The sequence below is a fragment of the Jatropha curcas genome, chromosome 8, assembly GCF_041381405.1.
Source record: "Jatropha curcas cultivar XTBG-Jc1 chromosome 8, XTBG_Jcur_1.0, whole genome shotgun sequence".
In the NCBI taxonomy this organism is placed as follows: domain Eukaryota; kingdom Viridiplantae; phylum Streptophyta; class Magnoliopsida; order Malpighiales; family Euphorbiaceae; genus Jatropha; species Jatropha curcas.
The window spans coordinates 2,473,495-2,496,015 of record NC_143158.1 but is presented as its reverse complement, the minus strand read 5'-3'; the positions used below and the strand labels follow the sequence as shown (position 1 = coordinate 2,496,015).

Genomic DNA, 22,521 nt, shown 5'->3' with positions numbered 1-22,521 from the left:
TAGCAGCTTTGTTGATTTGGAATTACTTTTCAAGCACTGTGCCAATCTCACCCATCCACGTGGCGTATTTTGGGATGACAGTCGTCCAAGTCATCATCGCTCCCTATCCGCAAGGGCCAAGACTCTCTGAGGAAGAGGAAAAGCTTTTCACGTTTCAGACTCCAGTTTGTACAGGGAGCTCAGACATCAAAGAACGCATGATATGGTCCTCAGTTTTTTTCTTCGCCGAAATTTTCAAACGATAGAAATGGCGTGAAACCTAAACCCATTACTTTTTTTTTTTTTTGTAGTTGTAGAAAAAAAATCTTTTTCAAGGAAAGAAAAAAAAGTCCAAAATGGAGTGTATCGGAGCTCGAAACTTCGCAGCAACGACGGTGTTTTCTTTCCCTACGGGAAGGACAAGGAGGAGAATACTGAGGACAAGTAAACATGTAGGTATTTCAGAGAAACGGAGTCGTTTGTATCAAGTGAGAGCAAGCAGTGCAGGAAGTGAAAGTTGTGTGGCCATTAAAGAAGAATACGCTGATGAGGAAGATTATATAAAGGCCGGCGGCTCCGAGCTTGTTTTTGTTGAAATGCAGCAGAATAAGGACATGGAGAAACAATCTAAACTTGCCGATAAGGTTTTCCTTCTCTCTTTGACTGTAAACTGTAAAGTTACTTTCATTTTCATTTTTTCGTTTTAATTTAAAACGACTTGGCGTTTATTTTGTTTTCTTCGTTCAAGTATTCTTCTTTTTGGCTTTTGGCTCTGTGCAGTTGCCGCCGATACCAATTGGAGATGATGTACTGGATTTGGTGGTGATTGGTTGCGGTCCAGCTGGTCTTGCTCTTGCTGCAGAATCAGCTAAGTTGGGATTAAGTGTTGGACTTATTGGTCCTGATCTTCCTTTTACTAATAATTATGGTGTGTGGGAGGATGAATTTAAAGGTAATAACTTTTTTCTCTATCTCAGTTATCACATTTGATTACACAATATCATTTATAAATGTCATGTTAAATTTTCTCTGTTCTATCTAATTTTTAAATAGAAATTTGTCTCTTTGTAACTTATATAATAATACTCTTTCCGTGTCTTTTTCTCATTTTTAAAACTTTATAATTTTGTTTGCCCCTTGCATTAGCATTAAAATCCAAGTAATTTAATTTAATTTATTTCTCAGGTCTTGGACTTGACGGATGCATTGAGCATGTATGGCAGGATACCATAGTTTATCTTGACAACGATGATCCCATTCTGATTGGCCGCGCCTATGGACGAGTAAGTAGACATTTGCTCCATGAAGAATTGTTAAGGAGGTAAGAGGGTGTGTATATAAATATTTTATATTTAATTTATCTCATTTGGTGTTGAAATGTGGGATTCTGTAGATATATAATCTATATATTAATTTCCTCTAGGTGTGTCGAGTCAGGTGTTTCATATCTTAGCTCAAAGGTGGAAAGAATTATTGAAGCTGCGAATGGTCATAGCCTTGTAGCTTGTGAGCATGATATTGTTGTTCCATGCAGGTAAAATGAGATATCCTTAGTTTAAGCTCTTCTCATAATAGTGCTTAGGAGTTAATTTTAAGTTTACATCCAAAGCCAAGTTTCTAATTTGTTATTATAGGCTTGCTACTGTTGCATCTGGGGCAGCTTCAGGGAAACTACTGCAGTATGAAGTGGGAGGTCCAAGGGTTTCTGTCCAAACGGCTTATGGAGTAGAGGTTGAGGTACAAGTTAGGATACGCTGTTCTATAAATTATATAAATTTTCAATTTTTTTACTGTGCTGAATTTTACTTTGTAGAGCTGATATTTCTTTTTTTTGTTCGCCTTCCTTTTGTCCTCTTCCCTCTATATTTAAAATTATTAAAAGGACCCTTTTTACTTTAATTGGAGATGATGCACCGATCTTTCTTGTTGTGCTTACTTTAAGATAAATTTAAACGACAGAAGAAAGCAGTTGATGTTTGCCTTTTCTTTTTTGATATTGTAGATTGTGATTGAGGCATAGCTGAAATTGAGTTCTAGCAAGTATTGGTGTTGGAATGCAAATTTGAACAATTAGTAATCCTTTTCATAGCACACAGATTGAGGACTTCAGAAATTGTAAATTGTTTAGAAATGCAATGTTAACCAGTTCTGACAATCCATTTTATTTTTAATTTTTCAATTCCAGGTGGAAAACAATCCATATGATCCTAGTCTGATGGTCTTCATGGACTACAGGGATTATATTAAACAAAAAGTTCCCTGTTTAGAGGCTGAATACCCGACATTTCTTTATGCCATGCCCATGTCACCAACTAGAGTTTTCTTTGAGGTTTGTTCAAACGTACTTATTTTGGGTATTATATGATTTTGCTTAGAACAATTTATGTCTGAAGTGTTTTTGGATCATAACTGCAGGAAACTTGTTTGGCGTCCAAAGATGCGATGCCATTTGACTTGTTAAAGAAAAAACTAATGTCAAGGTTAGAGACAATGCAAATCCGAATTCTAAAAACTTATGAAGAGGTAATCTTCATAACCAAAACTGTCAGGTCTTTAACAGCATTTCTTCTGCTAGGATGCAGCTTTTGCACAACTCATTCTTGCTTATATAATATGAATTAAGATTTAATAATATTACATTTCTTTGAGTGCATGAGACAATAGTCATTGAATCCGTCATGCAGGAATGGTCTTATATTCCGGTGGGTGGTTCCTTGCCTAATACTGAGCAAAAGAACCTTGCATTTGGTGCTGCTGCTAGCATGGTGCATCCAGCAACAGGTATGAAATGAAGAAAGATACTACTTATTTTCTTGAAGAATCTCAAATTTGAAGGAGAATATTTATATCTTGCTTTATCAAACAGGCTATTCTGTAGTGAGATCATTGTCAGAGGCTCCCAATTATGCTTCTGTAATTGCAAATATATTGAAACAGGGCCATTCCAAGAGCATGCTTACTCATAAAATAAGTAATGCAAATATCTCAATGCAAGGTATGTTAAGTGTCGGCATATCAGCAAGCACACATTATTTGTGCATTAATATTAGTAAGCATCAACATAAATATAATATGACAAATTCAACAATCAAAACATGACCTCATATTGTTTATGTATTTTGCATAACATAAATGAAGCACTTCCATTTGAATTTAATAGACTACTAGACTTCTTGGGGGCCAATCCTCAACACTACCAGTCATGGCTTCTTCTGGGACTAGATATGTACAGACTCTCTGGTCCACATTCCTCAACAAGATAGAATAAATGGCTCACTGTGATTTTACTCCCTTTATGTAATATGTAGATTCCCTTACCTTTATTTCAAGCAATTAAAGTAAGTAATTACTAGAAACCAAAAGGGAAAAAGTACTGTCAGGGGCAATGCTGTCAAACAGCATCATTTTCTTATGTTATGTTTTTGTTTTAAATATTTTACTGCTTCCCTTGCAGCAGGAAAACATTTTCTGTTCATACGTATCCCATTTATAAATGTATATTTATTGTATATTGTTCATATCTAGTCATAGGGATCGTTAATTTTCAGGATAAATGAATTGCACGTGGTGCATGTAGAAGTATGAAATACTCAAGAATTTAGGAACATGCCAATTCAAGTATGCTATTAGATTAGCTTGTGGTCATGCACAAGAACTGGAAATTTGCAGTCATACATTTGCTATTTGATGCATAATAATACAAGTAACAGTCAAGCCAAGAAAACCAAGTCCAAATGCATACAAAACAATACTGAGAACTTTGCAAAATAATTTATTGCATGTTTAAATCATAGCAATAACATCAAAATGATTGTAATTATTTATTTAGTTTATGATAAATATGTTACTTTTCTCAGCTTGGAATGCTCTTTGGCCACAAGAAAGGAAACGGCAGAGGGCCTTCTTTCTCTTTGGACTAGCACTTATACTGCAACTGGATATTGAAGGCATTAGGACATTCTTCCATACTTTTTTCCGCTTACCCAATTGGTACTGTTTATTTCTCCTTTTACCTTTATTCTTATTTCATTTATCTTTGTCTACTGCTATGCCTTCAGTGTATACCTATACATAGAAGCTCGAATTAGACAAAGGTTTGCATCTTGAAATATAAAGATGTGGCAATTATTCTGGCAAACATTATCCTTGATATGTGTAGATATTTGATATAAGTCTGGAAAAATACAATGTCATAGACTAAGTGCTTTTGACTTGGCTGTTTTCTTGATCAAGCAGTCATTGCATTCTAGAATATGATAGCTTGTGAAAAGTAAAATTACTTAGAAGTTTTATTTTGCGTCAAACTTAAAGTTAATCAAATTTAAAAAATATCTATGCCTTAAAAGCTATTCTTGAAGGCCAACTTAATAATAGCAAAAGAAACGGGAATAACAGAATTAGTAGTGGCAGCAGTACCATAATGGTTAAGTTATGATTTAGGTGCTGAAGCCTTAGATGGAACCAACATTTTTTTTGTCATAATGTTGAGATTATGCAGAATAAAATCCACTGAAAATGCTTCTGTGATTCTGATAATTTTGATAAGCATATCATGGACAACCAAGACATGCTTGCTGCGACATTCCTATCTTAACAAGTTCCTGATAAACATAATAGTTGATTATGTGTCTTTCTGCAGGATGTGGCAGGGATTCTTGGGTTCCACTCTGTCCTCAGCTGATCTCATACTATTTGCTTTCTATATGTTTGTTATTGCACCAAATGATATGAGGATGTGCCTTGTTAGGCATCTACTTTCTGATCCAACTGGAGCAACTATGATAAGAACTTACCTTACAGTGTAGTCCCCCATCTTTTCTATTTCTTCCCTCGTTTGGCTCTAAATTTTGAATTGCCAGTTTAGAAACACGAGGAATCCCCTAATAAATGTAACACTAGGTACTTGTATATACATATTTTGTTTATATAATTGTATCACTTAGCTTAAAGATAATGGCAACAATGTTGCCTATACTCCATTGCTCAACATGCATCTATGATCGTCTCTAGCAGTCATAAGAATTTGTCATTCCAATTGAACATACAATATCAGAAAAGGAAGAACTTACTTCACATCAATTAGGGCTCTAAATATGTTAAAATAGATAAATTATTCAATGTATTCTATTTATTCATTCAAAAAAATTAAAAAAAAAAGGATAACCTCGTTGGGGTCCTTGGGTATAGTGGGGGAGTAGTTCTCTACTTTATCTCATTAGAGAGACATAGAACCAGTTGCTCTAGCAAATGAATGGGCCGCTATGAACACTGTCTTACTGGATTTAAATACAAATCTTCTTGAATTTGGGCCGTGTTGTTGGGCTTGGGCCACGACGTGACTTTCCAATTAAATTGATCGAACTAGTTAAACGACAGTACTGTGACTTTGTTGTTGGCGTTTTGAAACGATGCTCAGCTTGATGGCTCCATGTTTTCTTCTTTCTTCTTTAATCTTTAGTTAATTTATATCTACTCTTTGAACTAAATTACCGTTCTGAATATGCTGAAAAGCAACTTTTCCTATTAGCTCCGCAAATTGCAAATCTCAAACCCGGTTTTAAAACGGATCGTTGGTGTTGTGATCGGCAATTTGCGGGGGACGGGAGAAAATGAGTCTTGAGTCTCGACAACAAGCAGTATTAAGCTCTCCAGATGATAAGTTTGGACATAGGAGTGGATTGAGCATTCGGTTCGACCGAACTGAACTGAGCCATCCCTTTCTTCAATACTATCTGCAGATGAAATCAAAGCATATCCCTTTCTCCTTATATGTCAGAAGCAGCACACATTTTTCGCATTTGGCTACCTTAATAATCACCGTTACTATCAAGAAATGGAAATAGAACTAAAAAAAAAAACAGAAGAATGCCTGTGAAATTGACTGTCCCTTAATTAATGTCCCTAAAAGGAAAGAACCGAACATTTTGCAAAAGATTGAGGGAAAATCAAAACTTTTCGAAGAAGGTACTGAAATCTATAAACTCAATGATTAAATCTACATACTTTTTCTTGCTGTGATTGATTAAACAGAAACACTAATTTCAGTTTTTGCACATAGGATTATCTGCGGAGGCCGGCCACTAAAGCTTCTTCATCGTGTTCAATCTGGTCAGGTATATATTTCGTTTCTGAGTTTTATTTTCTATTCTAGATATGATTACCACTATATGCGTTGGATAGGAAATTAGGTTTTAATAATGAAGTGCATTTTGAATTGCAGAGAAAAAGACATGCCTGATCTAGATGTACCACCATCTGTAATAACTACAGCTAGAGTGTTGAAACTATTAGCTTTCGGTGCAAGTGTTTCTGCAACCATTGTAATGGCCATAAGCCGCGAACAGTAACTATTTATCACCCTAACACCAACATCCAAATGGACCAAATCAAAGCAGCTTACAAGGACCTCATGTTCTTCAAGTAAGTTGCTTTCATCTTCTTCATATATGCATATATTTCTAAATCAACTAGCAGAAGCTAGTTATGTATATATGCAGGGCCTTTTTAGGAGTAAATATTGCTGCAAGCGTTCATGGGTTGTTCGTTGCTTCCTTCCTGCAAAGAGCATGCTTTGGCGATTAATCGTAATTCTAGATGTGGTAATTATATTCTTTTAAACATGAATAAAATGCTTTTATAAGTTTTACATTTTGTATGTTCAAATTACAAATAGATCTTGTTTGTTTCACCTTAGATTATGTGTGCCCTGCTTACTTCAATTGATTCAGCAGCAATGTCAGCTGCTTATCTGCACAATAATGGAGATTCTCAGGCACAATGGGCAGCAATATGTGAGTAAGTCCCTATTTACTATAGTCGCGTAATGGGAGCTATAGCTGGTGCCTTCATTGGAGTTCTGATATATCTTATCATCATTATTTATTCCATGTCTGTCATCCTCAATTCCCTTCTTGTACAGTAGATTCTGTAGTTCTCTGTCCATTATTTTATTTAGTTATAGCAATGGTGGAGGAAATCCAAAATAAGAAAATATTTATTATTTAAAAAAAAAAATTCCTTATCTATTCCAACTACAACTAAAGAATTCTCATTCTTCCTACTCTATTTTCTTCTATTTCTGTTCTCCTTCGCTTTCTAAAATAAAAAATGGAGTGGAGAATTGACACTCTATTTCCTGTTCCTTTCCAAGTATTAACCATTGATTTGGAGTTTATCAAATATGCAGTTCTACTCTTTGTTAATTATTTCAATAAACCAAATTCGATTACGCAATCAGATGGGTGAAAGCAGAACAGTGAACCCAATTCTTTTTTGGATGCAAGTGAAGAATGTTAAGATTCAAATATTTGGACAATTTTTCAAATTCGTAATTGGACTTTTTTCTTCAGTCATTGGCAAGGACAGGACCTCGTTTCATCTTCTTGTCTCCCAGTCATGAGTAGCAATATAATACAATATGCTATAATTATAATTTGAAATCTTTAGATCCATTCAGGTTTAATATTCTACTCGGTGAACAAATGTTTGAATGCAGCCCACATTTATCCTAAAATGACATTAACTCATTTCACTACAACCTTTTCCTGTTAGATATGTCATTGGACTGCATTTTTTGAAAAATATATATTTTCCCTTACTATTTTTATGTATATCTGTTTATTTTCTTTCTTTTTTATTAAAAGAAAAATAATTAACTAATTATACAGTAAGGGCGTTCATAAATGCATAATTGATTCAGATATTAATTATATATATTAACATAATATAATCGATAATTTAAAATTTTTCCCATGGTATTAGTGAAATTTATTCAATTTTAAACATAATGCAATTTAAGTTTCTTGTTTCGAAGACTTAGAAATAATAATAAATGATTTGTATCTAATTAATCTATGTGTCTAAGCAAGGCAACCAAAATATTTGGACCTCGTGTTTTAACTGTTGTGTTCTTACAGTTCGTTTCCTAAAATGGAACACCTTTTTTTCTTTATTTCTAAAAGGTCCTCGGCAAGCCTAGCTTTGAGAGGATTTTTTTTTTCTTTTTTTAAATCAAACAAGAAATTTCATCCTTAAGAGAAAATTATATACAAATATGTAGTACAAATTAATTTTATTTTTATATTTTTATATAAAAATCTAATAATAAACCCTTTATAAAAAAAAAAAAACACAATCTGCACTTTTAATAAACTTAAAATTTATATTGTAAATCTGTCTTCTAACCCACTTAATAAAATTTGGGGGAAGAAAATTACGAAAATGACGTTATATTAGGAGAATGAACTGTTAGTTTCTAGAAATGGGATCCACCAAAATTTTGAAGATCTAAGAAACAAGGAAGCAATGGAATTGAGAATTAAGACAGTGACAGAAATTAGAAAGCTTGACTGGGTTGAATAGTATGGGTTCATTGCTTAGAGTCCCTTGCTTTTTTGAAGGAGAAATAGATTTGTTTGATGAGAATTCTTTATCAAGAAAATGATAAAAAGATAACCCATTGATTATGAAAGGACTTGGAAAGTTCTTATCAAATAATTTTTTATTATCACTTTTTTTTTTTTTTTGAGTATTTGAGAAATGGAGATTTGAATATGGATTTATTACTATTTTTGTAATACACTAACCATTAGATTACGACTTAGTGTGTAATTTTTTATTATCACTAATGATAACAAATTTATTACTTTATTTGTGTACATATTGGAAAGGAGTGTTAATTATTAAATTTTTTTTTTATTAGATACTCAATCATAAAATAATTCCATTTTTAATAAATATAGATTAGTCTAAGTGAAAAAGACTAAGTTGTAAATGGAGAAAATTCCCCAAAAATTATACTTAGTCTAATGGGGTAAAAATACATGTGGTATAAATTTTTTTATTAATTAAAATTATAATAAATTATTAGAACAATATGAATTTATTTTGGTTAAGTTTACATGTTGACAAGTTAAGAGATTAATCATTTAAAATAAACAGGTCAATATATAGGTCATTTCTCATATTACTAATTTAAAAATTAATTTTTGGATGCGCATACAAAATATCTTTAATTATTAAAAATAAATTGAATCTAAAAATTTATTAATTAGTAGCATTATAGCCCGCAGTGTTATTAACTTCCGTTGATTAGATTATAATTGATAGTGTTGTTTTAGTCTTTTACAGCGTTCACACATAGGACTCGTAATATGATGGCCAAGTTCCACCAAATTCTGGGAATTATCGAATCCTACGTACTTAGATTTGATTGGACTTTTAAAAAAAAAAATAAAATTCCAGTCTCCATCAGAGTGAACAAAATTGACATTGTTCAAAAACATAACAAACCATAATTACTACCCACAAGAAAAAAGAAAGTATGATAGATCAGAAGATGAATATAATAGGCAGAAAGATGCATTATTTAAAAAAAAAATGTGGACTAATTGTTTCAGATTCTTTGTAATAATAATATGGCGGTCAAAACCGCCGTCTGAGGTTGCGTTTTTGATTCCTAATTCTAGGTAGAAAGACCCACTTTGGAATCCAGTATGATTCGTCTTCGTCGTCTTCGTCTTAGTCTTCGTCTAGAATCGAACGTGGCAAATTGTTGGTTAAGACATGAACATGGTGGCTCTAATAATCCAAAACTTGCAACATCACATACACAATATTGAAGTAATTGAGTTTTGTGCATAAGAATGAACCACTTTGAAATCTAGCGTGGGGTTGGGTCGGTAAGTTTGCCCTAGCTAGAAGTTGAAAGGGTTTCTATTTTCTATTTTTGGACCATCCTTTTTATTTTTAGTTCCGATTCAATCAACTCCAGTCCACCCATAAATAATGCAGTCAATTAGGGCGACACAGTTTGTTTCATTCATGGAACAAAGCATATGAATTTTTGATTTTTTTTTATATTGTATATTTAAAAAAAAAAAACAAAAGAAAATATTCCTACAAGTAATTTAATAATTTATTACTGACATATGAATTTAGCTATCAATAAATTAATCATATGAAGAGCGGATATATTATAAGTTCGTTAGATAAATTTATATAAAATGAAATTAACAATATTCAAAATAAATTATATGAAGTCAGCATACTAAATAGACAATAACGTAATTAATCTGATAAGTAAAAGAATTATATATATTGACTGAAATTCAAGCAATATAATAAATAATTTCTTTTAATTCATTGGAAATTTTCCGAGCAATAATATTAAGCTCTAAAAGCAGCAGACAGCAGAGAGGAGGAGATAATTAAGAATTGGTGCAAAATAGGTCAATGGGTTAGGTCAGCAACAATCCTTCTCACTGCTTCCTGGAAGGCAGATTCTTCCCATTCGTTCCCCTACAAATAAACAAAATTAGATCCATAAATCAATTCTTCTACGATCACATCACCTTTTTCTTCCCTTTTACTTTTAGACATGTCCTTTAAAAAAAAAAAAATAATGTAACCATCACTGAACATCATCCTTTTGTTATTGTCACTATTTCCTAAATTGTTTGTTTCTTTAGTAAAAGGGCATTTCCTTCTTGTTTCCTAATAGCCCAATCAATCTTTTTTGTTTTTTTTTTTTTTTTAATTTTTTTCCTTCTGAGAATGAGCAGAGAAAATCATATCCTTTATGGTGTTCTTTCCTTCTTATTTCCTAAAGTGAGAAAAAAGTATTAGTCTTTGGAAAAAAGTTGCTCATCTAAGATTTATATGTAATGCCCAACATGCAGTTGCCAATTAGAAAAAGAATCATACTGAACAAAAAACAACATAAAACTAGAAAAAATGGAGGGAAACAATCAAATAGAGGTACCCTTTTAACATCTATCTCTCTTTCTTTCTCTTTTTCTTTTTATGCCACCATTATTAAGAAAGTAACTAACGATATATAACATATTGCACATAAAAATATTATTACTCGGAAAATGAAACTATAATATTGCACATAAAAATTGAAAAGAAAAAATCAAGAACTTGATAAGAGAGGTAAGAATAATAATAATTATAATGTTTAATTAAGGAGCTGGTTATTGCATGCTGCAATGTATGTGTATATAATTGTTGGTAGTTTAGTGCACTTACCTCAATTCTCAATCTCAAGATTACACGATTCAACAATCTTGATTCTGTTGCACTTGTGGTAGCTTCCATGGACATCAAATTCACATTTCGATCGTGTTTCAAGAATTCAAGGATCCCAATAACTATATTTGAAATATTAGCACTACCTCCTCTTACAAAAACTTGCAAGTCGATAATTCTTTCTTCTCCTTCTGGTGTTGATTCAGAAACAAGTGCAACTCGGACTTCAACTCTTTCATTTGATGACTCGCTCACTTCTTCTGTAATTTCTATGGCAGGTAGTAGCGCCTGTGCCTCTAACTGTTGGTTTCTCTGGCTAAGCTCTGCGACTTGGGCTTTCAAAGACGTTAAATACTCCCTTGTTCGAGTAAGCACTGATGCTTTGTCTTTCTATATTCAAAATAGTTCAGATATTATTTTCATGCATTAATAAATTGCTATGTAATTAATGATATATATTATTCTTATGAATTTACTAAAGAGCTGTGAGATTGAATTTAAACCCTAGTTTGGAGCCAAATTATATGTATGGATGAATTTTTCTGTTCAATGTTAGATACGTACCTTGGCTTCTGGAGGAAGAAGTTTTCTCAATGCCTCAAAGCTTTCATTAATCTTTTCGCGTCTTCTACGCTCCGATATCATATGGTGCATCTGAGAGCTAGTAGGGGTGGAGCGGCTTGCTTGCATGTGTTCCCGTCTCACAATAGTTAAGTTTCTGTAATAATTGATAGCTCTTTTAAGCAGACTTTGACTATGTAAACCTGCCAGTCTTGTTGCTGTTGTTGTGGTGGGAAGAGATCCATACTTCTTGAAAGCAGTAGCTCTTTGCCGTAAGTTAGGTGTAGAAGAAGAGGTCGAAGAGGAAGGAGAAGTTAGAACTGCAAGAATGGCTCTTGCCATTACAGCATCTTCACTTTCTTGGGTTGGTAATTGAGTGTTTCTTACCAAAGCAAACGCGTGCATGACTTGTTGGTGTGGAGTAGGACTAATTGCGCTTGGTATTGGCTGCAAAGATTGCATGGAACATTGAAGTGGGCTAGTAGCGGTGGTTTGTAGTGGCTGCAAACATTGCATGGAATATTGAAGCGGGCTAGTAGTAGTGGCTTGTATTGGCTGCAACGATCGCAAGATTACTTGCTGGATTGCAGTTGATGTGGTTGGTATTGGTTGCAACGTGGGATCTTGAGGGAGTTCTGATATGTGGGGTGTCGTCGGAATATTGAATAAAAAAGGAGAGGTTTCTGGGCTATCCATGGATAGTGATTTTAATGAGGAAGAAGAAGATGATGGTCGATTTGGATCCATCGGTTGAGAAAATTCTGCTAATGGAGATTGCTGGGGAACGTCCTCTGAAAACCAATTCCTCAATGTATCTTCCATGTTCATCTGAGAAAAAGAAATCAATTATTAAATTTCAATAATTCTTCTTCTTTCTTATGTGATTTCTTCAAACAAAAAAATTGAACTAGATACAAATTAATTAGAAAGGTGTAAAAGAAATGCTGAATACTGAATAGGTCTCTTACTTGCACTCTAGACCAGCCCATTTCAATTTCCCCACTCCGGCATCCCATGAACACTGCGGTCTGTAATTATCAAACAGAAAGAAAAAATTAAGTAATATTGACAAATTCTCCAATATATATATATATATATATATATATATAGATAGATAGATAGATAGATAGATAGATAGATAGATAGATATTAGAGGTTATTCAGTGCGGCGGTCACAGCTGGTAAAGTGATGAACAAACCTTGATCCTTGCTTCCTGCAAGAATTAAAGACACAGTAGCAAGACTAGGTTAGCTATCGAAAATATGAGTAAGTTGAGTTTATATATAGTTAAGGAGATGCATGTCATAGATTATTACCCGATAAAATTGGCGCTGCACAGCAACAGACGCCATTCTTCCAATTTCCGACTCGGTTAACTCTCTATAAGGTTGTTTATTAATGAAAGCCATTCCAGGAACACGGCTGAATATATATATATATATGTTTGTATATATAGAGAGAGAGGGAGATCAAACAAATTAAGAAGCCATTTCAATGCCTGAAACAAGAGTAGCAAAAATAAAAAATACATATGTGTATATCATACTCATTTACAATGAAGAACATTTCTCGCCGATATTCATCAAAAAGCCTCCGAGCTAAGCTTCCTGAAGAAGGACTAGCTTGGTTGTTTTCTTCATGGTAATATCCGTCCAAGAAGTATAAGCAGCTGCTGATTAATTAATTCAGCACCAAAAATAAGCAAACATATAAAATTTCATATATAGAGAGCAATTAAAAGTTAAAAACTTACCGGGTCGGTTCAGGCAAATACGACCAAAGGCAAATGTAATTGCAACCAATAGCTTCCATTAATGATCGGAGATGGCTAGCACGGTCCTCTTCGCTGATGAGCGAAAAGACGGTGTCCATGTGAAGTAGCGGGAATGGAATATTTGATTAGTATAGCATGAGAGATCCTTCCATAAATTTGATCGGATCCTTTTATCTGAGTCACTTCATTTGATTCTATCATCTCTACCTTTGATCTCCATAGATGGATGACAATTCATTATAAGACAAGTATAGTCGAAAGGGTGTTTTATATAGCTATATTTATGTTAAAACCACCATCGCCTATGCTATAATATAGGTTTGGCTACAGTTCTTTTATGGAGGATCATCAGAAGAAGGGAAAGGAGCTTGCTAGGTTTGCGGACATGGAGAGAAAGATGAGAAGTTTGAAAATTAGTAGAAGGGAATAGTAGAGAGGAGCCCACAAGTGCAGTGCAGCGGCAGCGATGGAGAAGAATTGTCTTATGAGTGAGAACTGCTTCTTGAAAAGTAGTAGTGGTGGTGGTTAGCCAGCTCGGAGAGATACAGAGATAGAGGGAGATGAAGAAAAACTTGAAAAGTAACGGTCAAAGTCCACGCTGTCGAGGGTTTGAAAATAGTCAAGAGAGGAAGGCAGAGCGTCTCTTTCCTCTTTCTTCTTTGATTTATTTGTTTTCTAGCTTCCCTCTCTCCAGTTGCTTGATTTAGCGGTTATTTATAGTTAGCTAATAAATTTGGTTTTTGGTAAAATTTAATATTAATTATAATTAAATGTAAGAGTATAATTATTTAGGTAAATATATTATTTTCTATTTTAAATTTTCTATAATAATATTTAATAATAATTATAAATAAATTGATCAGATACAAAAATTAATTTTAAAAATAATACTTTTAATAGGTTAATAGAACTCCAAATATAGCAAGTATAAGCAAATATTGACTGATTTTTCTACAACATATAGAACTAATTCCTTATGTAAACATATATAAAGGAGAATAAATATTAAAGCTTTTACACGTGAGCAATAACATTAAAAAAATTCACTTTGCTTTCCATGAAATAATATATATTCAAATTGTTCACACTTAATATAATTAAATTCAAATATTATTCCTAGAATGTCCCTATACAAGTTGAAGTTTGACCTCAATTTTTTACTATTGTGACTTTCTTTTTATTATCTTATGGTGGATAGGATCGATATTATTTTAATTTAATTTTGATTAATTAAATTTCAGCCCTGAAATTTTGATTATGTAAACGATCCATACCCAAAAAGTAACTAGGGGCCCATTTAGCCGACCAAAACAGATCAAACGGTGGCCCGAGTTATCGATAAAGCCACAAGCCCACTAACTAAACGGACCCCTAAAGCAAACCTCCTTCTCTTCGCCCCTAACATAATAATTAATATTCTTGGTTAATTAGGTTTTTGTTGAAGTATTTGTGTTTGGTTCCTTAATTGTGCGTTTCATTTTTTAAAAAATAAAAGAGAGAAAGAGAGGAATTAGAAAAAGAAAAAAAAGGAAAAAGTCCTCTTTTCTACAAATGCAGACTTATTTCTATTTAAATATAGATTAAAAAAAGCAATAAATAATGTTTGAAAAATAAATTTTATTTATATTTTTCTAAAATACAATTATATTAATTTTTTAAAATAAAATTTAAGATTTTTTATCAAATTAGTTTATTCTTTTTTAATAGTACCATTATTTATTTATTTATTTATTCAAACTACAAATTCAAAAAAGAATTTTAAAAAACTTGAAAAAGATTATTTAATTTTGGAACAAGCAGAAACAAAATTGAAATCAACAGTTCTAAAACCGTTTTGGAAGATGAATCGATTTCCGGAGAATATGCCACACGTCACTTTCTAGGAAAAATATATTTGCTTATATATATATATTATTTGACATTACAACGATTAGGGCCTACCCAAAAGTCAATTTTTAATTTTTGGTTATAGTAACTAAGTTGGAGTAAGAGGGGTTTACACTTGATCTTGATCTTGTGGTGGATCTTCAAATATAGCATCCTCTACAGCATCTTCATCGTTTGGTGGATCTTCAACTACAGCATCTTCATCGTTTGGTGGATCTTCAACTACAGCATCTTCTCCCACATCTTCATCGCGTAGTGGATCTTCAAAGACAATAACCTCTACCGCATCTTCATCGTATGGTGGATCTTCAAATACAATATCCTTTAAGGCATCTTCATCTTGCGGTGCATCTTCAAACGCAACCGCCTCCTCTTACATTTCATTTCATCTTTGGTGAAATACATCAGTAATTCCTTGAAAGATAGGAGCCTCATGCATGTCCCCTATTCGCCATGCGGCAAATTGGCTTGGTTAAGTAATCGGGATGACATTGAGCTGTTCCCACTCACCATGGATATGTGGATAGTTGTGCCACTAGACGTTAAACATATGGCTAATAGTGAACCTCTCATGCCATGGAAAGTTGTTATTCCCTTAGTCTAAACATAACCATACATTTAATATTGTGTCGAATGCACCAGTGTCCCAAGATTTGCGCATTACAGTTGTCTAGACAATTTATTGGAGCAAAGATAGAACCATATATCTCTTTCCTTCTTGAATATCCCCTGCATATATGGTAAAAATAAATCACCACTCATTTCAAGAACTACATCATCTCATTTTTCATCGATTGAAGGATCATATTGTAATTTTTCCTCAAAAACTTTCAGAGTAACTCTTTGTTGTCTTTTTGTTATATATGTTACTCTTTTTTCTGTATATGATTTATGATTTTTCGTGTTACCATAATATTGAATTTTTCATATATAAAAAAAACTGAATTGAATTGTCACAACCTAATTTTAAAATCAGGGTGAAAACCGCACACCGACTCCAATTCTTTTTCGGATATAAAAAAAAAAAAAGGAAAAGAATGATAAGATTCAAATATTTCGGCCAAAAAATTGACAATTCTTCAAATTCCTGATTGAACTTTTATTTTTAGTCATCGGAAAAGACAAGACCTTATAGCTAATTGTCCCTTGAGTAGCAATTATGGATGTGCTATAGTTAATTATAATTCAATAATCTCTAGATCCTTTCATGTTTAATATTCAACTCAATGGAAAAATGTTTGAATGGTTTGGACTACTAAAAGTAAAATGACCTTCACTCATTTCATTACAACAACCTTTGCCCTGTTAGATATGTAATTGGTTTGGACTTCATACAAAACTGCATTTGAAAAAAAAAAAATCCTTCTATTTATATTTCTTTTATATATTTCTCTTTTCTTTTCATTCGCTAAAAGAAGAATAATTTATTAACTAGACGGTATTAGGACTTCCATCGCTTGTGTATAATGAAATTAATCCCATTGATTGATTATAAAAGGACCTAGAAATTTCTTATGTAATAATTTTTTATCATCACTAATGGGTGGAGCTGATTGGTTTAGTGGAAATAGGTTAGATAGAGAAGAAAGACATTTCTAAAAAAATGAAATACATAAACATTTTTTTAAGATTCTTTTGTAATAATAATAAGATTGTACAGATTATGTCCTGCCAGTCAAAACCGTCGTCTCATGTTCTATGTAGAAAAAATAAATACCCATTCCTTTATAAGTCTTCGTTTTCATCTAATAATATTCTTGGTGGGTCTAAATTCTAAAAAATAATCCACAGATTGTAACATCCCATATTCAATATTTAGGTAATTGAGTTTTGTGCATAAAAATAAACCACTTTGAAAGCTACGTGGGGTTGGTTTGATTGGTGACCTTTACCCTTGAAAAGGCTATTTTTTTTTTCAAAGGACGTTAATGAGACCGTGATTGGGCGACACTCATTTGATTCATTCATGTACGAAAGGATATTAATGTTAGAAATTTTTGACAACATAAAATTTTCTAGAACAAAAACCGTACATTGAATAAGTAAGAGAAAAGTTGCATATTTCAAAAAATAATAATAATCCCATGACAAATTCAAATCTGTTAATTCTCATTAAAAATAAATATTTACTTAGCAAGTTAATAATCTAATAATTTATTCATTACATGAATACAGCTATCAATAAGTTAATAATGCCTTCTTCAAAAAAAAAAAAAAAAAAAAAAAAACAACAATGCATCTCAAAATTGGCCTTCCTTAGCTGTGAATGGCCTCCAAAAAGGATCCATACATTGCATTATGTTGTTTAGCCTGAAATAATAGAAGAAAAGTAAAAAAAAAAAAAAAAAGAAAAGAAAACCTAATTAATCTTGTTAGTAAAAGTAATTAAACTGGATATAATTAAATAAAAGAGGAATTAATAAGTAATTTCTTTTTTTTTTTAAATTCATTGAAATTTTCCAATCAGTAGTAGGAGATTATCAATTGGTGCGAACGTGTCAATGGGCCAGGTCAGCAACCACGCTTCTCACTGCTTCCTGGAAGGCAGACTCGTCCCATCCGTTCCCCTACAAATCAACAAATTAGAACCATAAATCTAATGTTTATGAATATTTTGAGTTTTATTTTTTTGGATATATCACTTTAATATCGATCCTCCGTTTATTATTATTATTTTCTAAATTTTTTATTATTCTTTAATAAAAGGGAATTGCCTAATACCCAAATCAATTCTTTAAAATAACCCTACCCAACATGCAGTGGCCAATTAGAAAAAGAGAATCCTTGCAGTTGAAGTTATAGGACAAAAACTAAGACAAAATGGACGGAAACCATCAAATATACGTACCCTTTGAACATCTCTCTCTCAGTTGTTTTAGAGATGATTAAGAACCATTGAAACAAATTTTGCTAGTTTAAACTAAGTCTTTTTAATTCAATTCAAAAAGCATGCATTCCAATACTGTTAATAAAGTAGCTAACGATAATGTTTAAAAAAAAAAAAAAAAGAGTAGCAACTAACGATAACATATACCCAATATTATTACTTGGAAATTAAACTATATTGCGAGTAGAAATTTTTTTTTTTTAAACTAAAGGAAAAAACTTTGTAAGAGATATAATACTGATGTTGTTGTTGTTGTTGTTGTTTAAGGAATTGATTATTGTGTGGTCCAATAAATATATATATATAAATTGTTCATAATTAGTGCACATACCTCAATTCTCAGTCTCAAGATTACACGATTCAGTGATCTTGACTCTGTTGTGCGTGCGGTAGCTTCCACGGACATCAAATTCACATTTCGATGTTGTTTCAAGAATTCGAGAATCCGAATCACTATATTTGAAAGATTAGCACTATCTCCTCTTACAAAAATTTGCAAGTCTATAGTTCTTTCTTCTTCTGATGTTGTTTCAGAAACACGTGCAACTCGAACTTCAACTCTTTCATTTGATGACTCGCTCACTTCTTCTGTACCTTCTCTAACAGGTACTAGCACCTGTGCCTCTAACTTCTGGTTTCTCTGGATAAGCTCCGCGACTTGAACTTTCAAGGACGTTAAGTACTCACTTGTTCGATTAAGCACTGATGCTTTGTCTTTCTATATTCAAAGTCAAAACTTAATTCATAATTCAAACGTATTCATGCATTGTATCATTAAATTTCTATATAATCACCCATATATATATATATATATATATATATATATATATATATATATGAGATTGAGATTGAAATTGAATTTAAACCCTAGTTTGGAGCCAAATTGACCAAAGATGTATACGTATAAATGAATTCGCATGTTAAATATTAGATATATACCTTGTCCTTGGGTTCTGGAGGAAGAAGTTTTCTCAATGCTTCAAAACTTTCATTAATCTTTTCGCGCCTTCTACGTTCCGATATCTTGTGGTGTATCTGAGTGCTAGTGGGGCGGCTTGCTTGCATATGTTCACGTCTCTCTATATTTAAGTTTCTGTAATAAGTGAATGCTCTTTTAAGCATACTTTGTCTACGTAAACCTGTCAGTCTTGTTGCTGTTGTTGTGGTGGTGAGAGATACATACTTCTTGAAAGCAGTAGCTCTTTGCCGTAAGTTAAGTGTAAAAGAAGAGATGGAAGGAGAAGTTAGAACTGCGAGAATGGCTTTTGTCATGGCGGAATCTTCACTTTCTTGTGTTGGAAATTGAATGTTTCTTGCCAACGCAAACGCGTGCATAACTTGGTGTAGAGTAGCACTAGTTGCGCTCGGTATTGCTTGCAAAGACTGCAAGGAATATTGAACTGGGATAGCAGTTGTGGCTTGTATTGGGTGCAAAGATTGCAAGACTACTTGTTGTTGGATTGCAGTTGATGTGGTTGGCATTGGTTGCAGGGTGGGATCTTGAGGGGTTTCTGATATGTGGGATGTTGTCGGAATATTGAATAAAAAAGGAGACCTTTTTGGGCTATCCTTGGATAGTGATCTTAATGAGGAAGAAGAAGATGATAGTCGACTTGGATCAATCGGTTGAGAAAATTCTGTTAATGGAGATCGCTGAGGAATGTCCTCTGAAAACCAATTCCTCATTGTATTTTCCATGTTCATCTGAAAAAAGAAATCAATCATTGAATGTTAACAATTCTTCTTCTTTCTTAATTAATCTTGAAATAGATTTAAATTAATTAGCAGGGTGTCAAAAAATGCTGAATAGGTCTCTTACCTGCACATTAGACCAGCCCATTTCAATTTCCCCACTCCTGCATCCCATGAACACTGCATTCTGTAATTACCAAACAGAAACAGATTATGAAATATTGTCAAATTCTCATATACAAATCATGTATATTAGAGATCATTACATCCAGTGACAGCAAGCAAAGTAATCAACAAACCTTAATCCTTGCTTCCTGCAATAATTAAAGACAGTAGTGAAAACTAGGTCAGGTATATTGAAGAATCTGATTAATTTGATTTAATATAGTTAAGGGGATGTATATCATAGATTATTACCTGATAAAACTGGCGCTGCACAGCAACAGACGCCATTCTTCCAAGTTCCGATTCGTTAAGGTCTATATAGGGTTGGTTATTAACGAAAGCAATTCCAGGAACACGGCTGATATATGTAGAGAGAGCAAACGAATTAGAAGCCATTTCAATGACTATGAAATGATTAGAGTAGCACATATAATATGTTTATGTGTATATCATACTCATTTACAATGAAGAACACTTCTTGCCGATATTCATCAAAAAGCCTCCGAGCTAAGCTGCCTGAAGAAGAACTAGCTTGGTTGTTATCTTCATAGTAATACCCGTCCAAGCAGTATAAGCAGCTGCTAAAAAATTAATTAAGAACCAAAAAATAATTAAGCATCCAGTTAAAATTTCTTACTTATATATATATATATATATATATATGTAAGTAGCAATTAAAAACTAAAAACATACTGGGTTGGTTGAGGCAAAAACAACCAAAGGCAAATGTAATTGCAACCAAAAGCTTCCATTAATGATCGGAGATGGCTAGCACGGTCCTCTTCGCTGATGACCGAAAAGACGGAGTCCATGTGAAGTAGCGAGAATGGAATATTTGATTAGTATAGCATGAGAGATCCTTCCATAAATTCGATCGGATACTTTTATCTGATTTATGTCATTTGATTATATCATCTCTATCTTTGATCTCCATAGATGGATGACTATTCATTATAAGACAATTATAGGTCTTAATATACAGCAAGATAGATAGCTACTACATGTATAATATATAGGTCTGGCTACAGTTCTTTGAAGGAGGATCATCAGAAGAAGGTAAAGAAGCTTGCTGGCTTGCGGACAGAGAGAGAAAGATGAGAAGTTGAAAAGTAATAGAAGTAGGGGTCGCCATATTAGGATTTTTGGAACGGTAACTGTGGGTTTAGATCCGGAGGGAACTGAAATCAGAACTGTGAGGAATCAGAATCGGTCCGAACTAAAATTGGAACCAGGAGTCTGCGGTTGGGTTCTGGTTCTAAACTTTGAGGAACCGTGAACTGAAGGTTTCAAGAACCGACTGACGGTTTTTTCAACTGGTTAGAACCGATGGTTCCACTCAGTTCCAACAATTATTTTTTATTTTTTCAAATATTTTTGTGAAATTTCCAAATTAACCCTTCTAACAACTATATAACAACTAATTTTAAGAGTATTTATGTAAAGTTGATATTTTGAATTTACTATAAGTACCTCTTTTCATTTAAAAAAATAAATTAAATTCAAGCCTTTTTCTAAAAAAAAAATTAAATTTAAGCCTTTTTCTAAAAAAAAAAAAATCAAGTCTTTTTTTTAAACAAATAAATTAAGTTAAGTCTTTTTATTAATTTTTTCTAAAAATTATTTTATAAATATTTAAATTTTAAATTTTCAAAAAAAAAAAAAACGTTTCCTAACGTTTGATATTATCATTATACGATTCACCGAAAAATCAATCGGAAAACCGGCCGGAACCGTCGATTTCGAACTGTTAAAGAACTGAAATCAGAACCATAACTGTTTAATTTCAAATCATAACCGAAATCGATAATTTTCAATTCAATTCCAATTTTAAATTTTTTAGAATCGAAACCGTCGGTTCCAAAACCGATGGACACCCCCGTGAAGAAGGGAATAATAGAGAGGAGCCACAAGTGTAGTGTAGCGGCAGCGACGGAGAAGAATGATCTTATGGGCGAGAACTGCTTCTTGAAAAGTAGTAGTAGTGGTGGTTAGCCAGCTCAGCCAGAGAGATAGGGAAAGAGAAAGAAGAACTTGAAAAGTAACGGTCAAAGTCCACGCTAGCGAGGGTTTGAAAATAGTCAAGAGAGGAAGGCAGAGTGTACCTTTCCTCTTTTTTCGTTGATTTCTTTGATTAATAATTAATAACTTTGTTCCTTTGTTTTCTGACTTTCTTATTTCTCGTTAGCCGTTGGTTTCTCTCCACTTTATATACACTACTATATAAAATTATGGTTTAATCTAATTAATTAATTAATTATATTTTATAATAAAAATAATTTATTTACTTAACTTGAGCGATATGATATGCTTAATTAGAACGCTAGGACAATAATTCATTAGCTCTAATATATTAATATGATATGTCGCTTGAAATTAATGAACGTGAGTACAAAAATTCTTAAGGAACTAATGCAATAAATTTTAATCTATAAGTCTCACATATTTGAATTTATGGTATAAATATTTATACATTATTATCTTATAAAAGGAGAGTTAAAAGCTTAAAAAATAACTATAAGCTATATTATTTAAGTCGCAATCCAA

At 32.8% G+C, this 22,521-nt stretch overlaps 3 protein-coding genes across 5 annotated transcripts; 1 reads left to right on the top strand and 2 right to left on the bottom strand.

The window, feature by feature from the left end:
• Positions 1-75: 75 nt before the first annotated feature.
• LUT2 (Lycopene beta/epsilon cyclase protein) lies at positions 76-4,966 on the top strand. 2 transcript variants are annotated; one of them, XM_012221559.3, is made up of 12 exons: positions 76-205; positions 291-623; positions 760-931; positions 1,165-1,300; positions 1,403-1,513; positions 1,614-1,716; positions 2,165-2,308; positions 2,395-2,502; positions 2,664-2,760; positions 2,846-2,974; positions 3,837-3,969; positions 4,619-4,966. In XM_012221559.3, the coding sequence occupies exons 2-12, from the start codon at positions 336-338 to the stop codon at positions 4,782-4,784; spliced, it is 1,587 nt and encodes a 528-aa protein (XP_012076949.1). In that variant the 5' UTR covers positions 76-205; positions 291-335; the 3' UTR covers positions 4,785-4,966. The 2 variants fall into 2 exon arrangements, with proteins under 2 accessions (XP_012076949.1, XP_089580992.1); XM_089724866.1 differs by having other exon boundaries at positions 118-623.
• Positions 4,967-9,996: 5,030 nt separating this feature from the next.
• LOC105638346 (putative transcription factor bHLH041) lies at positions 9,997-14,125 on the bottom strand. Its single transcript, XM_020680681.3, has 8 exons — positions 13,326-14,125; positions 13,119-13,241; positions 12,889-12,994; positions 12,771-12,785; positions 12,540-12,599; positions 11,575-12,399; positions 11,011-11,400; positions 9,997-10,278 (listed from the first exon to the last, which is right to left on the bottom strand). Exons 1-8 carry the CDS (start codon positions 13,442-13,444, stop codon positions 10,210-10,212), a joined length of 1,707 nt encoding a protein of 568 aa, XP_020536340.1. The 5' UTR covers positions 13,445-14,125; the 3' UTR covers positions 9,997-10,209.
• Positions 14,126-17,630: 3,505 nt separating this feature from the next.
• LOC105638345 (basic helix-loop-helix (bHLH) DNA-binding family protein) lies at positions 17,631-20,863 on the bottom strand. 2 transcript variants are annotated; one of them, XM_089725241.1, is made up of 9 exons: positions 20,671-20,863; positions 20,433-20,555; positions 20,230-20,335; positions 20,112-20,126; positions 19,940-19,999; positions 19,542-19,824; positions 19,060-19,478; positions 18,452-18,838; positions 17,631-17,800 (listed from the first exon to the last, which is right to left on the bottom strand). In XM_089725241.1, exons 1-9 carry the CDS (start codon positions 20,787-20,789, stop codon positions 17,732-17,734), a joined length of 1,581 nt encoding a protein of 526 aa, XP_089581367.1. In that variant the 5' UTR covers positions 20,790-20,863; the 3' UTR covers positions 17,631-17,731. The 2 variants fall into 2 exon arrangements, with proteins under 2 accessions (XP_089581367.1, XP_089581366.1); XM_089725240.1 differs by having other exon boundaries at positions 19,060-19,824.
• Between the last annotated feature and the right edge of the window lie 1,658 nt (positions 20,864-22,521).